The sequence below is a fragment of the Brettanomyces nanus genome, chromosome 2 (genome assembly GCF_011074865.1).
Source record: "Brettanomyces nanus chromosome 2, complete sequence".
Lineage (NCBI taxonomy): Eukaryota > Fungi > Ascomycota > Pichiomycetes > Pichiales > Pichiaceae > Brettanomyces > Brettanomyces nanus.
This window is the reverse complement of record NC_052375.1, coordinates 1,071,441-1,087,543: the sequence shown is the minus strand read 5'-3', so window position 1 is coordinate 1,087,543 and position 16,103 is coordinate 1,071,441. Positions and strand designations below refer to the sequence as shown.

Below are 16,103 nucleotides of genomic sequence, written 5' to 3'. Positions count from 1 at the left end.
GGTAATCTAAATGAAGAAGGTAACGATAGAACAAGAGCCTTATTACAGATCTGTATTACTCAAGATTTCCTTAATAATCTTTTTTCTTTTTTCTCTGCGAGTTCGAAAAATTTTCGGCGCGATTTGACACGGAAAATGGCAGAGATCGAGGGAAGCTGAGAGCGCGAAGCAGAAGGAGAGGCGTCAGTGAGACAAAGGTTCAGGAAGAGCAGAACGAGCAGAAAAGCAGAAAAGCAGAATTAACAATGAACTTTCAAGGTGTCGAAGATGAAGAATTGCGGTCTGGTATATCAGACGACAATCAAAGTGGAATATCAGGGATGGGAGGAATGACCATTCATAAGGAGAACAGCATTACAGAGGAGGATTTAGAGGAAGAGTTTGTTCAGATGGATAAAGAGGAATTCTACAAGAAGCATGGAATTTCCGAGCTGGATGATGAAAATTACAGGGAAGTTTATTGTCATTGGGATAACTGCTTCCTTAGGTTTCGAGAGTTGGATGATCTGGTACAGCATATAACGAAGGAACATGCAACGTCGAAGAAGGACAATGGAGCCTCTGAATATTTATGCAAGTGGGTGAACTGTCCACGCAGAGGCAGCCCTCAGCACAGTCGGTTTGCACTTATATCGCATATACGGACTCATACAGGGGAGAAGCCATTCTATTGCCTAGTACCCGAGTGTCTTAAGTCGTTTACACGATCAGATGCGTTGTTAAAACACTTGAAAACGGTCCATGATATCAAATCGAACAACCTAGTGGATGCGTATGAACTACAGAATCGAGAAAATGCGAAAAGTATGACGGAGCTTGATCAGGAATCGAATTTTAAGGCTTCAAATGAAGCAGATCCGCAGAAGATACTGAACAAACTACACGATAGGATGAAATTGGAACGTGAATTGGATCAGGGATATGATGAGTTGATCGACGACTATTGTATGAGTGCCCGGAAAGGCGAAGTGGATAGCTTCTTGCAAGGACCAGTGGCAGATTTGTTCGATCTAAGGGGTATAAAGTTCAATCCAGCATTAAAGGACAATGTCTACAAGGATACGAGGCTTGCATTATCGAATTACAACTTGAAAAAGAAGGCCTTGGAGGAAAAACAGTCTGGGCAAGGAGGCGTTGTTTCAGTGAGGGAAGTAACAGACGATACCATAAACAATAAGTGGGACGCAAAAACATTGGAAAAGAACTTTGATATCCTACAGGAATACTACAACAAGTTGACCAAACTCAAGAGCGTGCTAGATAGTGAGCTTGGCCATTCGACAGAACTGGCTCGATATTGGTGGATGAAAAAAGAGACAGCATTTGACGCTGTGATGAAACAAGATGGAATAAATGAATAAATAGATAAATAGTGTATTATATGGGCTTTAATCGTCCTTTTTGAAATGGACAGTCTCAATAGGTTCGTAGTTGGTTCGAAACATGTTGTCCTCGGCTTCTTTACCGGCCCATAGACGTCTAGTGTCAACAAAGTTTCGATTCAATTCATTGATATTTCTAACACCGAGAAGCCGCATGTCAATAATTAGTTCATCCTTTAACAACTGGATGGCTTTACGAACACCGGCTTCTCCGTAGGCAGAATTGGCGTATAAGAAAGGTCTTCCCATACCAACTCCGATTCTAACCTTATTATCACCTAGAGCAATGGCTTTAAGGATATCCGTACCTCTTCTGACACCGCCATCCACGAAAATCTCGAATCCTGGCTTCAACTTTTCCATCCTGTTCAATAATGGAACAGCTTCAGCTAGAACTTCTACAGGAGGAGGAGCAGTATCCAACTGTCTACCACCGTGGTTAGAAATAACAACACCGGAGCATCCACAATCGGCTGCCTTAACAATGTCCTCTACTCTTTGAATACCTTTGACCAAAACTGGTAACTTGGTCAAAGATTTGATCTCTTTGATATCGTTCCAGTTGACGCGGCAATCAATGAACGATGAAAGAGCAGCGGAAGCACCACTTTCTCTTTCAACATTGTCGCCCAAATCAAGGTCCGTGTCATCGGTAAACTTGCACCTCTTGTCTTTTTCTCTGTTACCCAAGGAAGGAGCATCAACCGTGACGAAAATAGCCTTCATGCCAAGTTCTTCGGCCTTGTGAATCAATTCTCTCATGGATTTCCTGTCTTCGTTCACGTATAACTGAAACCACTGAGTGGCACCTGGAACTCTGGCTGCAGCTATCTCCTCTAGAGAACTAGAAGAGAGAGTGGAGATCATTTGAATGACACCCTCCTTACCAGCACCTTGTGCTATAGAACACTCTCCACCAGGGCTACCCAATTTAGCCAAAGCAGTGGCAGAAACATAGAAAGGAACAGAAGTTTTGGTGCCAAGCAATTCCGTGGATGTATCAATACTGGATACATCTACACAGACCCTTGGACGAAAGAAGATTCTCTGGTAAGCATAATGATTTTCTCTCATTGAGATTTCATCATCGGAACCACAGGAATAGTAGGACCAAGCACCCATTGGTAATATATTCCTCGATAGATACTCAAAGTCGTGAACATTTTGGATCGACGATAGTGCAGGCATATGATCCAAATTATTCAAGTGCATCTCCTCATTAGGATCTGCCTTCTTAGTAAGAACTGGTGCTTCACCATCGAGATATCCAATGAATTTCTTCTTTGGAAGATACTTTTCAATGGTGCCTTTCGGATGGATTGGAGTGAATATCTCAGTGGCATCATAGCCAGCATTCTGAATAAGCACCTTCTGTCCGCCGGGATGATTGGGGATAAATTCTGTCATATCGTAAACCTTTCCGTTTATAGCGATCCAGCAATCGTCTCTTTTATTGTGCTTGACAAATTCCGACACCGGAATCTTATTTGTGTGCTTCTTCTCCTCTTTGAGAAAAGAATCATTAGAAATATTCGAGTTGTCAAGCTGCCAGTGGTAAAGACCGAATATGGAGGCTATAATCGCAGCAGAGGACAACCAGTAAGGTGAATAATGTTGCTTTGCATCAGTCCTTGAATTTGAATAGTATCGATTACCAAATCGAGCAGCAGTAAATGAGTTCTTATTCTTCAAACTGCATTTCATAAAAAATCTTCTGGCCACAAGAGTTGTTTTGGGACCAAGCATGGTGAATAGAATAGTGTAACGGTGAATATTAGAACAGTAAAGAGAAAGAAAGAAAGAAAATGTAAAAAAGAAAGTCTAGTTTTGAAAGTAAAGAAGAATAATAGAACAATGAAACTCTAATGACCAACGTAAGCGACTGGAAGTTGAAGAAGAGTGATGAGAAGTACAGCCAACCTTTTCTCAAGAAAAGACGGATCAATGATGGAAATGATTTAAGTGGGGGAAATCCATGCATTTGAGAAAACGTCGAATCGCGCTTATCGATTGATGATTGGTCAATTATGGCTTCAAAGATTGTAGGATTAAATAGGGTCGATTGTCTTTAGTTTCAACGTTGTAAGGCAGAATAATGCCAAGATTCACAAGGTACTGTAGATATTTTGGATTTGTTGCTGAAGTGACTGTTGCTGATGCTAGTTGGCTTCTTCTCTTGCATGTGGGGTGAAAAATTTCGAGATCTCGATGCCCCACACTTTAGCCAGATCTACTGGATCTCCCGAGGCCTGGCTAAGTGAATTCAAGATCTGGCATTATATGGATGCAGGCATGTGAACACTAGATTGCCAATCGATTTGTCGAATTTTATCAGTTTCTTGAATATCTGATGATGTTTAAGTTTGTATTTGATTTACCAGTCCAATCATCCCATTCGTCATCCCATTCGTCATCCCGTTCGTCATCCCGTTCGTCATCCCGTTTGCCATCCCGTCCGTCATCCCGTACTATTAATAATCCCATAATCCCACACCAAGAAAACAACTATATCTACGTCGATCGACGCATCAACGTCTTTCAACTCCCTACCTCACTTGCTTCTCCCTGCCTCACTTGCTTCTCCATATCCTCTTCTTCCCACTGCTCCAGGCCTGAGTACACATGCCGGGCGACTCCTGTAAGTATGAAGACCTTGTACAAACTTGCCTCTTTACTAACTCATTGTTCGTTTCCTAGTCCAACTTCTTTCTCCTCCGGAGGATCATATCACCTCACTCAATCTTTCGGCTTCGAACAGCGATTCTCCTGGACTTTACATCACCTCTTTCAAAGGACGAATAGCTCACTACAACGAACTTTCTGAGACAAGTAAACCTGCCAGTGTAGTGGATGGATTCTATGATTGTGCTCTCGACTCTTGTTTGATAAATGGTACTGCTGAAAAACTTGTAGTTGGTTCATTAACAGGGCAGATATACAGCATAGACCCAGTGAAAAGAGTGCTCCAACAAAACTCATCCTTTGTCCATGAATCCGGCGTTCAATGCCTTGTCTATAACTCCTATCGTAAACTGGTTCTTTCCGGATCTTGGGATCATTCTGGTTGGCTACTTCCGGAAGGTTCTCAAGGAGGTATTCAATTACACTTCAAGGAGAAGGTTCAAGCGATGGATTCCATAGACAATTATGCAGTTTACGCATTATCTACAGGTCAAAACGTTGTTTACGACCTCAGGAAGGTCGACCAACCGGTTAAAGAGGACGATTCTACGTTCAAATACCCTCTAACTACATGCATTTGCATGATTCCAGGCTGCAAGGGTTACACACAAGGCTCTATGGAGGGAAAGGTGTCGGTCGAAACATTCAACCAGGATGTCCAGGTCCCATCATCTAAATACACGTTCAAATGTCACCGTACCGTTTTGGCAGACGACGTCGAATTCGTGGGTCCTATTAATGACATCGTTTTCCATGATAGCACCCGTTTCTTTACGGGAGGATCCAATGTTGATCGTCGCGTGTGCATGTGGGACTATCTTACCAAAAAGAGAGTCAAGCAATACAAAAACCTTCCCTTAGGAGTGTCCAAAATGTGCTACGACAGCCAATCAGGCCTACTCGTTGTCGCCATGAGCGACGACTCGTTCAAGAACTCAGTCAGCATAGATGACAAAACGTTCTCTTCGAAATCTTCCATAGTTACGATAATTAAAACATAAAAGCATAATATGAATTCTATTTCGTATCATTACCAACATAATCATCCTCATTATCATCCTCAATCTGGCTTCTCTCAAAGTCCTCTTCCACATTACTTTGATCACCAATATCGTCGTTAATCTCTTCGGACCAAATGCTCCGAATGCAGTATCTAATCCAACGTCTTCTTCGGAAATCTCCGCGGATTGTCGCACCACTTTCAGTGCTCACCTTATCATAACACCATTTACTATCTTCATCCACATCTAAGACCCCATCCAGATAATTCTGCTGGACCCAGCTGTTCGGCCGAAGGTCTAAGTACCATCCGTCCAATGCTTTAGCGGCACTGAATCCACCTTTCTCGTTGGATGGTGTCTTCCTATGCCGTTTAAGTGTCGATAGATCGGGAGTAGACGCTGGAGTTAAGGCAGAGATGGTAGCAGCAGTAACTTTGAAATCAGTAAATTCCGCTGCTGCATTGCCACTCTCATCCTCATTACTTTTCCCAAGCTGAGAGAAGGCAGAGGAAGATTTGGTCATCTTGTGAGAAGAGCCAACGCTTTTCTCATCAATGAATCTCCACCCCTCAGGAGGAGATATATTCGAAAGGCTGGAACATCCATTGATAGGCATATTGCTCAACCTTATATATGAATTCATAGGGTATATGTCGTCTGTAAAGCACACAGGCTGCCAAATCTTACTTTCTGAGTCCATTACTTGAAGTTCAAAAATCTCCAACTGACAGATCTCCTTAGATTCCCGCCAGTCAAGCTCCTTAGCAAGCTTTGAATCGAGTCTGTTGGTCATCGTGAGGACACGAAGACGAGTATCCTCTGAATACATCCACTCGAGAATCTGAGTACGGTTTTTAGGATGCAAGGCAACGGTAAAACACCAAACTAAAGCCACTGCAGCCACTTTAAGCACGGGGAGAAGCAGCAAAAGTAGTGGCGTGCCAAAGAAACAGAGAAACAATGCCAAACAAAACGTCACCATAAATACAAACGTGCTGAAAAATTCATCCTTGAAGTAGAGATACTTGATAATCCACCTATTGACGTAGTTCCATGAAATCACATAGATTAACACATGGTTTTGCAAGTCTGTCACGTTGAGTAAGAACTCTCGAGATAACTCAGGAACCGGCTTAGGATATTCAATGCTGTTGAGTTGAGGACCCAATGCAAGAGAGCCATCGACAGGATCTATGGGATGCCTTCTAATAAAGGCAGGAAGAATTACTTGATAGCAGAGCATAAAGAGTGGGAAAGTGACGATAGTGATCGGCTTTAGAATCATGAGTGTTGTTAGAAATAGGAGACTGAGTGTGTAGACAGGGTTAGACCAGTTGAAGATAACAATTATTTGGTCTATAATGCAGAACGGGATTGATAATCTCTGTAACAACGCTATGCTGTTCTTACTAATGGCCTGAACATTGAGAGGAGGCCTTGATTTCTGCATTTCGATTCTGGATAGAACGCTTTCAAGCTCACGCTCATCCTGAGTAGTTGTATTAGGCATAGCCATATTTATAATACGTTGCATGAACTTATCGGCCATTTGCTGTGTATAAGTTTGTACAAGGCCTTCTGCAGAGTCAGGATTACCTATTTCGGTACTAGAAACTATGTTAGAAACAGGGGATATACCCGAAATGGCGGTACTCACAGATGAATCGCCACGGGCACCAGCAAAGGAGCCCTTCGTGGCAGGACTTTTAGAACGCTTGTTGGGTTTCTTGGAGGCTTTACCCCCTCCCAAACTTTTCTTGGGTGTTGATCCTTCAGTCTTAGATTTGCCCGTTCCAAACAACTCGTCCAAAAACGATGATGTTGATTTGGTCAGACGATCTGTATTAGAGTTGGATGGCATGACATGATGATGCAATAAAGAGGAAGTACTGGCAAAATAGGGATACGAGGAGGTTGTAGCAGTAGAATTTAATATACTGGAGGTCTCACTGTGATTGGTTGGGTCCGGTTTATCGGATAATCCCTCATTGACAGGGGAGGCTACCGAATTGGCCATTTGGTAAATGGCGTCCCAAACTTGATCCATATCCAATATAGAGAAAGGAAAAGAAAGATAGTACAGAGAATAAGAAAAAAAATTGGTGACAGTCTCAACAGTCTCAATAACCTCAACAACCTCAACAACCTGAACTCCCTTCTGCCTCAGCCTCAACTTCAGCCTCAGCAACCTTGATCACTTTCTTCCCCACTTCAGCTACTCCCGTGCATGTGCTTTTTTAGTGGCGTATATCGCCGATAATCCAGTTCAGTACATCATCAAGACTGTCTGTCATCAGATCGGGTCGATCGTCCTTTAAGCTCAATACAAACAATCCCAAATCCATATTTAAATGGGTTGTTTTTGGCCTGTTCAAGTAGAGTCTTCCGTTGTCACTTGTAATACCTATATAATCAAGCAGTAATCGATGGCACCCTGTACCTTCCAATAGAATTCGTGCTCGGTTATGGTGTATACTTCCTTCAGATAGTTTTGGTGCCAATTGACTAGAAATGCTGTCGCTCCCATTTCGAGAGTGGAACGATGGTGATGAAGAAGAAGAGTTCGATGATGATGCTTGATTCCTTTGCGGTAGCTGTAGCTGTAGCAGTTGCTGCAGTTGATTCTGCTTCTGCTGCCGTTCTCTTATGAGTCCCTCAAGATCCTTCACGATATCTATCTTATTGAATATTATCACCAATGGTATGTGCAGGGACTCATTGTTGTAATTTATTATATCAATAAGCTTTGAAATCGAATCGTCCAAAGTCAAAGTGTCCGAAACATCCACCATATAAACTATGCAGTTGATTTTAGTTCCGTGAGATGCCAAATATTCCTTCCAGAGGTGCTGCTTCTTATACTGCCCACTTAGATCGTATATTTTTAGAATCACAGAATCCTCGTTGATTCCGGATTTCTGGGTAAACGAGTTGCCAGTCAAAGTTTTTGATTTATTTGATGCCTTCAAATTCCTCGAATCGCTTCTTGTATATCCATCAATTGGCTTCTTTTGTGCATCCTTTGTATTGAGAAGCAATGTATTCTCATCAACAACCATCCCTGATTGACCTGATTCACCGTAATTCGAGCCTGATCGACCTAATTTTACTGAAGATACCTGCATCGAAAGTGTAGGGACTGTATCTAAATCAATGTGTCTTTGCGAGAGAGCCTGAACTAGGCTAGTCTTCCCAGCGTTCTTAAAGCCAAGCAATAAAACATCTATCTGATAATATACCTCAGGCTTAAAAAAAGATATCACTCGTTTTGTTATAGATTCGAGAAATGAATATATACACGAGCATTCACAGAGCCACCTCATAGTATCGTCCACAATAAGAAAGGTCTATCCAATGCTTGTATATAAACGATCCTCGGACTTGTCACCTACTATTTTTCGTTAGTCCGCGCACTGAAAAATTACTTACCCCGGATTTCGGGTAGGAAGAGCATCATCATTCTTTCCTGATAGTCCGTGATCTGCTAAAGTATGTCGTTCAGAGAAACCGAGATTAGCGAAACCGAGCTTACAGACCAATATAAAAGGGAATTGGCTGATTTTGGTAAACTTCCGGTCATATTCAAGTCCAAACTAGACTACTCAAAGCCAGACCGGAATTTCATTAGAAGTTATATAGAGGAGACGTTCCCATCTTCTGAAGTCGACGATATAATTGTCGAATTTATACTCAATTTGATCTTTGATGAACATGTGATACCTGAAATCTTGTGTATACAATTAAAACCGTCTATGGATGATGATTCAAAGAAAACATTGCGGTTTACTACCAAATTATGGAAAGTATTATTAGAGTCTCAGAAAGAGCGAGATGGAATTATAAAGGGAATCCAGTTAAAAAAGAGAAGCAATGATGAAGATGAGCTAGTGATACAGAGACGTAAAGTTGGGAGAGAAAGGATGCAAAGCCGGCCGAGGTCTGGGCCCCGATCCAGGTCCCGATCCAGGTCCCGATCCAGGTCCCGATCCAGGTCCCGATCCAGGTCCAATACCTATACAAAAAATTAGATCTTAGAAACTGGTAAATAGAATCTGACTGTTATCAAGATCTATTAAATAACCTTTTAAAGAAGCTCTTTCTCCTTGCTCCCACTTTGACACCAGGATGTAGGGTCGAACCGGCGGAATAAACGGATCTGAGTAATGTGTCCGGAGATCCAGATATGTTTTTACCACTTAATCTTGTACTGGCCCCATTACCAAGATCAAATCGGAGTGACGAAGCTCTGTGCTTGCCGGATGCCTCTGAATAAGACGAGACAATAGGTTCTCCAACAGCCCTAATTTCAGGCGAATCCACTTTTATCGTAGGTGCTAACAATGCCCTGACATCCCCTGATTCTCTGGACCCTCTAGAGCCTCTGGACCCTCCAGGGCTAAAGGATTCTGCAGACCCCGGGGAACCGACAGAATTGGTCACATCTGAATTTGATACAGACTTCCTAACGAAAGGAGTACTCGATACACCACGCTTACCTAGAAGCATTGATTTGGGGCGAAAGTACGAAACGTCTGGAGCTCCAGTCATAGTTCTTACCATATTGGCTCCTTCACCTCCTTCCTTAGCGTACTCTGCCAATTCAATTCCGTAATTATACGCCACATCTGATACCACTCCAAGAAAATGCTTGAAAGTATCCTCTGTCACCGGCTGATGTTCTATGGTATTCATCTCTTTGTAGATCCGAATCTGTGTATCGAACTCGAGCTTTTTGAGCTGGAATGATGTGCTTTCTTTTTTATCGGACACTAATGACTGTGCGCCGTCAGCCGTACTTATCTTATTCTCAGATGCATCCTCTGTTTTTGATCTCAGGAGAGTAAGATGACGTAGAGCAGGATTCTCCTGAGAAATTTGCAATGATCGTGTCAGATGCATCGGCCTACTGCGGGACTCTCCACCGGTAAATGTCGTCTCTGCAAAGTCTGACTCGTCTCCACTGCCCGTCCGATTACCCGCGCTGCTTTCAGCAGGACTTCCAGCATTACTTCCATCGTTCACTTCTTCACCATCTTCTTCAGAATCAACACTACTATTCTTATCGCTATGTTCATCTGCAGTGTCGGTGTTATCATCATCATCATCATCCTCCTCTTCCTCTTCTCTTTCTTTCTCTAATCCGAACTCTTCCAAATCACTTTTGATCAAAAGGTCCTCAGCAGCACTCTGCCGAAGGTAATTGCGCTGATCTCCCAAATCGTACATACCAACATTCTGCAATTCATCCAGCAACTCCTTCGTATCCGCTTTGCCCTTCGCAGCAAGCTGCATCCTCTTATCCAACACTTTGTACAATTTTAGTTGAAAAAGATCCATGTTGATAGCGGGAACGATTACCACAGGCACTGCAAAATTCTTCACCAAGCGATCGGTGATTCTAGATGTGAGCCATGATTTCGTTGATGGAGCAGCGGTAGGCTTTGCGGAGGTCACAACCACCGATGGCATGTATAAGCTATACATATCTTTCAACACATCCTTGGTATTTCCTACACTGAGTTCCACAGTAATCTTAATAATCTTGTTTGAATTGAGTATTGCTAACGCATACTTCATCAAGTTCTCTGTAACCACTTTGGCATACTCTGGAGAGCGCCTGATTCCCTCTTCAGTCATGAGTGAATGATCTGCTGCAAATATGGATCCCGAGGACAATCGACGACGCAACGAACTGCGCCAATTGGGCCTGATAGACGCTATAATGACTAAGGTATCACCATCTTCTAGAAGCTGGTTGCAACACCAGTCAACAGCTACCCAAGTATGTTTTCTGCCACTTACATAGCAGAGGATGTTTCTATTGGGCAGAACTGCTGTCCTTGGCTTCAAAGCACCAGAGTAAAGCCGATCAAACTGTCTATGCTTTTTTGTAAGTGTACACGAGTCATGAGTGATGATAGGAGTAGTGGGATACTTGCGAAAGATGGAAGAGGCTCTTGCTGGTGACCTCGAACGGCCACCAGAGGAAGCCAATCTGTTAGGTGGCGACAATTCTCGACTTCCAGTTGTAGGGGACAAATCTTTTGTTGAACTAGTAGGAGATATATCCCTATTGCTTGGTGACGGTGAACGCCAGCGAGAAGAACCAGAGGTTCTACGATCAGAATGAAGGCCGAATTCCTCGTCCAACAAAGCACTGTTCCTATCCTCTAGTGCGGACACACGAGAGGTGTTATCTGAGGTTGCATCGTCACTAAAGCCAATGTTAACGGTGTCAAACGATACTAATGTGCGGAAGGCAGATGCCAAGGGGGCCCTGCCTGGTTTGGAAAGGGCTGATTTTAGATGCTTCGCCACACCTAATGACGGGGAATGCGATGGTTCGTCCAGATAATATCTCACGGGACTGTCAGTACGACTGGCCACGGGACTGGGTAGAGGACTGGGTAAAGGACTGGCAGCCCTACGAGCCTCGTCGTTTCTCACTTGAACAGAAGTTTGTTGAACGAGCTGCTTAGGTGTAATAGGCTGGAGCTGAGGAGGTGGTGGATAGTGTAGATGAACAGTTTCATAGAGGGCAGGTATCTGGTCATTGCCCTCCTGGTCCATTGGGTACTTATTATGCCCCGTGTGGGTCATGGTCTTTGTTAATCTCTTTAGATCAGACGACGAAGAGGTAAACGGGTTTGCAAAAAGCTGGTTGCCATTCGCCTTTGTGATGAAACTAACATAGTTATCAATTACGTTGGCGGAGGCAGAACTGGACATGTGAAGAGTAATTGACAAGATAGATGAAGAAGAGATAGCACTAAATTAGTTAATAGATTAAATAGATTCAGATGATTCGCGGGAACAAGTGCGCAAGCATAGCAGAATCTCCCCCGGGGGAAGCAAAAGGGCAGGGGGCGCGCCTGGTAGCGGTAAGATTGGATACAAAAGACTTATTAAATAGTAGCATTCATTATCATTAACCTTGACTGTTTACAGCCAATTCCATAATCAATCTGGTACATAAATGCAAAAACGGATACGCGCTGAAGGAAGACACCTCATCATCATCGGCTGGTAGTCCTATATCCTCTGTCTCACTACAGTCAGCATTATCCCAGCCGTCAAACTTAAAGTCCACTAGGTAATTGTTAGGCTCGAGCTGGAACAACTGGATCCTCATCTTCATCATATCGGGAATCTTCATTTCTTTCTGGCCGGCATCAAGATCATTGGGAGAGTACTTCCATCGAACTTTAATCGTCCATAACTCCTCTTCAGAGGGTCTCTGCCATTCAGCTCCCAGATTACGTAAGGCTCGGTAGATCTCTCCCATAACATCTAAAGGATAAGATCTCGACCTGATACCAAAATGCCACCTAGTTTTAGATTTCTTTGTAGATATTGGCTGGATTGATGCCAATTCTGGATGCATTTGAACCATGTATGCCCGGTGAATCTGCGGCAGTGATGACGGTAGCACGGCAATATTCGATTGCAATGCGTACTTACTATTCACTACGCTTCCCTGCTGTGTAGGGGTTCTCCAGTCTGAGTTTTGCTGAACTCTTTCCTCCAGACCATTTTCTGGCTCACTCTGACGCTTAATATCGTCCACCAAAACGCTGTTATTACGCATCAACTCGTAAGAATCGAGAATTTCTTCTGTTTCCGATTGTCTTCCTACCCGAATGGCATCTAGAATCTCCTGCTCGCTGTATCCCATGGCCGACGACAACGCAGAAACGACATCGCTATCAACTTCATCGATAGTCACATCCTTCACGGTAGACATATCCTTGAGTTTCAAATAGTCGGGGAAATCCACCGTAAACCATGGATCTTTCAGAATCTCCTTGACAGTAATACGATTTAAGGGATTCACCACAAGCATCCTGGTAAGCAAGTTCTTGGCTCCCGGAGACAAATCATGTGGAATCGTATAAACGCCGTTGGAAATCTTCTTGAATAATGCTGGAATCAATTCATCGTCAAAAGGTAACCTACCACATAGCATCACATAGAGAATAACACCACACGACCAAACATCAACCTCGGGTCCTGCATACAATTTGCCGGAAATGACTTCAGGCGCAGCGTAGTTAGGCGAGCCACAACTTGTCTTTAAGAAATTTCCGTCACTCATGATATTGCTAAGACCGAAATCAGCAATTTTGATGTTCAAATGGTCATCTAGTAGTAGATTTTCGGGTTTTAAGTCTCTGTGAACAACCTTATGGCGATGACAATAGTCCACAGCAGCAATAATCTGCTGGAAAAATCGCCGAGCTTCCGAGTCCGTCATCCTTCCATGCTGGACAATGTACTCAAATAACTCCTTTCCCGCATATTCAATCACCATAATAATCTCATCTTTGGACTCAATAACATCATATAATTTGATAATATGCGGATGATTGAGAAGCCTCAAATAAGAAATCTCTCTCTCTATTCGTCCCTGCATATCAGACTTTGCCAATGTTTTCCTGTTAATAATCTTGAGAGCCACTCTTTGGCCTGTCGTTGTGTGGTAAGCTAATTTCACCTTACCAAATGATCCTTCTCCAAGTGTCTTGACCATTTGATATTTACCGATTCGATTGCCATGAACTGGTTCCGTGGATATCGCATTGAGATTTGTTTGATCAGGTTGTTGTGTTTGTGGTTGTGGCTGTGCTTGTGCTTGTGCTTGTGCTTGTGCTCGCTCAGACTCTGATTGCATTTGAGGTTGGGGCTGAGGAGACATAGCCTCATCTCCATGATGATGATGGTGGTGGTGATGGTGATGATGCCGACGTTCCGACTCGTTGTCTTGCACGGTCGGCTGATCTTCCTGAGAGACGTATTCAGACATAACTGCGATGAAACAAAGAAAAACAAAGAGAACAGCTAGTGAGTTATATTCATTACTCAGTCAATTCTTTCTCGATGCGCAAATCAGAGTTGGAAAATTAGGTGGCGCACGCACAAACGAACTACATTTAAAGAATTGGTTAACTCGTTGGTAACTAACTATATGTCAAGAAAGACTCAGTCTGCCTCGCCTCTGCCCCTGCCTCTGTCTCTACCTCGTTCTGATGATTCCAGCAGACATCAAGATCATCACCTTTCTGTAAACCTCAGGGTTCTTCATGTGCTCCTGCAAGGCGGCCGGATTGTTCTGGGCCTGCTGTAAGATGGTCTGCATCACGGGATCAGACATAATTTCCACAACCTCTGGATCTTGTTGGACTCTCTTCATAGTCTGCTCGTAAGTTTCTCCCTCCATTGGAGCAAATCTCTGGGTCAATGCTTTCTCTAGAAGCTGCTGAATCTCCATCATCTGAGGACTATTCAATTGTCCATTCTTCTGTTCCACTTCCCTAGCCTTCTGAAGAGTATCATCGGCACTCTTGTACTTCTTCATTGCCATCTCTGCGTTAGCCTTTCTAATGTAAGCACGAATAAAGTTAGGATCTCTCTTAATTGCCTCCTCAGAATCTCTGATGGCATCTGGGAATGACATCAACTTAGACAAAGCTGCTGCTCTGTTGGAGTATCCTCTAGGATCAGAAGGATCTCTTTTCACCATCTCAGTGTACTCTTTCACTGCAGCGGGCCAATCACCTTTCTTGAAGTTGGCATTACCTCTCTCGCGAGCTTCTTCTGCCTTATCTTTATCCATATAAGCTTCCGATTCTCTCTTCTTCAACTCGCGCTGTGCTGCACGCAGCTTTGTAAGTGTAGGTCCTGTTCTGTGCTCCGTAAGAGACTTCTCAAAGAATTCAACAGCCTTTTTGAGGTCATCTTTCTTAACATAGCAGGAACCGATACGTGCAAACGACTTGGAAATCACCGTATAATCAGCATGCTTCGAACGACCTTCTTCCACGGCCTTTTGACAAGTGCTGATTGCTCCATCATAGTCTCCCTTCTCAAACTCTGCTGCTGCCCTGTTGTTGAGATATGTCACATCTTGATAAGTCTCCCATGCTTTGTTGTATTTCTCAATAGCATCATCAAATTTGCGGGCTTTGTAGAAATCGTTACCTTCGGCCTTGAAATTATCAGCCTGTTGCTTCTCTGAGGGGACTGGTATTGTTTCGGCTGTCTCCTGGGATGGTATCTCGGCCTCGGCCTCAGTCTGAATCTCAGCTTTGCTGCCTGTCTCTGCCTCGGCTTCTCCCTCGGCCTCTCCCTCGCCTCCCTCGCCTCCCTCGCCTCCCTCGCCTCCCTCGCCTCCTGCGCCCATCTTCAAATCAACACCCAAAATTGCAGCCACGATGGTCATCAACCTTGGGTCAGAAAATAGGTCCTGTGAAACGGAACTTGGATTCTTCTGTAATCTCTTCACCTTTTCAACGAGTTCTGGATCCTTCATATAATCTGCCGTCTTTGGATTCTTCTTCAAGTTCTCAATCAATTCAGGATTGCTGAATATCTTACCCAATCCCATATCTGGGCCGGGAATTGACTGGCTGGCTTCTGATGCAATGTCCTGTAACCCGGACTTGGCCATTTGATTGGCTGGATCCAACTCTAATGCCTTCTCGTACGATCTCTGTGCATCCTTGAGATCCCCCTTTCCAAATTGGGCTGCTGCTACACGATTGTAACCTTTAGCCCAAGTCGAGTTAATCTTAACACATTCCTCTGCATCTTTCAAGGCCTTATCATACCTGTGTAAGGATGCGTAACAGGCCGATCTGTTAGAGTAGAGAACATGATTCGGTGTCTCTGAGGCTTCAATGGCCTTTGTAAAGAGTTCAATGGCCTTATCGAAATCCTTAGCACGAAATGAATCGTTACCCTGCGTTTTATATTCTTCTGCACTTGACATAATGATCAAAAATAAATGGTAATGGCTCGATTAGAAGATAAAAAAGTGCATCATCTATCCCTTTCATAGCCTTAAATACTTGATCGATCCATTTGTTCCACTGGAAGTTTTTTCTCTAAGGCGAAATTTCTAGAATTTGTGAGTATGAATGTAAAAGCGGGATGCTCACGTGACTTGGACTTTTGATCCATTTTTCATTTTTCATTTTTCATTTTTCATTTTTCATTTTCTATTTTTCAGGTTTTACGGATTTCGAATTTTCATACTTTC

General features: G+C 43.3%; 7 protein-coding genes across 7 annotated transcripts; 2 read left to right on the top strand and 5 right to left on the bottom strand.

Annotated features, from left to right (window-relative positions):
* Nucleotides 1–245: 245 nt before the first annotated feature.
* FOA43_002508 (uncharacterized protein) lies at nucleotides 246–1,361 on the top strand (the record flags this gene model as incomplete). Its single annotated transcript, XM_038922800.1, has 1 exon — nucleotides 246–1,361. The coding sequence occupies one exon, from the start codon at nucleotides 246–248 to the stop codon at nucleotides 1,359–1,361; it is 1,116 nt and encodes a 371-aa protein (XP_038778728.1).
* A 2,201-nt stretch (nucleotides 1,362–3,562) lies between these two features.
* On the top strand, nucleotides 3,563–5,065 carry FOA43_002507 (uncharacterized protein; the record flags this gene model as incomplete). The annotated part of the gene is made up of 2 exons (XM_038922799.1): nucleotides 3,563–3,569; nucleotides 4,080–5,065. 2 exons carry the CDS (start codon nucleotides 3,563–3,565, stop codon nucleotides 5,063–5,065), a joined length of 993 nt encoding a protein of 330 aa, XP_038778727.1.
* Nucleotides 5,066–5,081: 16 nt separating this feature from the next.
* Nucleotides 5,082–7,082, bottom strand: FOA43_002506 (uncharacterized protein; the record flags this gene model as incomplete). Its single annotated transcript, XM_038922798.1, has 1 exon — nucleotides 5,082–7,082. The coding sequence occupies one exon, from the start codon at nucleotides 7,080–7,082 to the stop codon at nucleotides 5,082–5,084; it is 2,001 nt and encodes a 666-aa protein (XP_038778726.1).
* Nucleotides 7,083–7,302: 220 nt separating this feature from the next.
* FOA43_002505 (uncharacterized protein) lies at nucleotides 7,303–8,124 on the bottom strand (the record flags this gene model as incomplete). Its single annotated transcript, XM_038922797.1, has 1 exon — nucleotides 7,303–8,124. The coding sequence occupies one exon, from the start codon at nucleotides 8,122–8,124 to the stop codon at nucleotides 7,303–7,305; it is 822 nt and encodes a 273-aa protein (XP_038778725.1).
* Nucleotides 8,125–9,127: 1,003 nt separating this feature from the next.
* On the bottom strand, nucleotides 9,128–11,794 carry FOA43_002504 (uncharacterized protein; the record flags this gene model as incomplete). The annotated part of the gene is made up of 1 exon (XM_038922796.1): nucleotides 9,128–11,794. The coding sequence occupies one exon, from the start codon at nucleotides 11,792–11,794 to the stop codon at nucleotides 9,128–9,130; it is 2,667 nt and encodes an 888-aa protein (XP_038778724.1).
* Nucleotides 11,795–11,993: 199 nt separating this feature from the next.
* SNF1 (Protein kinase) lies at nucleotides 11,994–13,868 on the bottom strand (the record flags this gene model as incomplete). The annotated part of the gene is made up of 1 exon (XM_038922795.1): nucleotides 11,994–13,868. One exon carries the CDS (start codon nucleotides 13,866–13,868, stop codon nucleotides 11,994–11,996), a length of 1,875 nt encoding a protein of 624 aa, XP_038778723.1.
* Nucleotides 13,869–14,078: 210 nt separating this feature from the next.
* FOA43_002502 (uncharacterized protein) lies at nucleotides 14,079–15,833 on the bottom strand (the record flags this gene model as incomplete). Its single annotated transcript, XM_038922794.1, has 1 exon — nucleotides 14,079–15,833. The coding sequence occupies one exon, from the start codon at nucleotides 15,831–15,833 to the stop codon at nucleotides 14,079–14,081; it is 1,755 nt and encodes a 584-aa protein (XP_038778722.1).
* Between the last annotated feature and the right edge of the window lie 270 nt (nucleotides 15,834–16,103).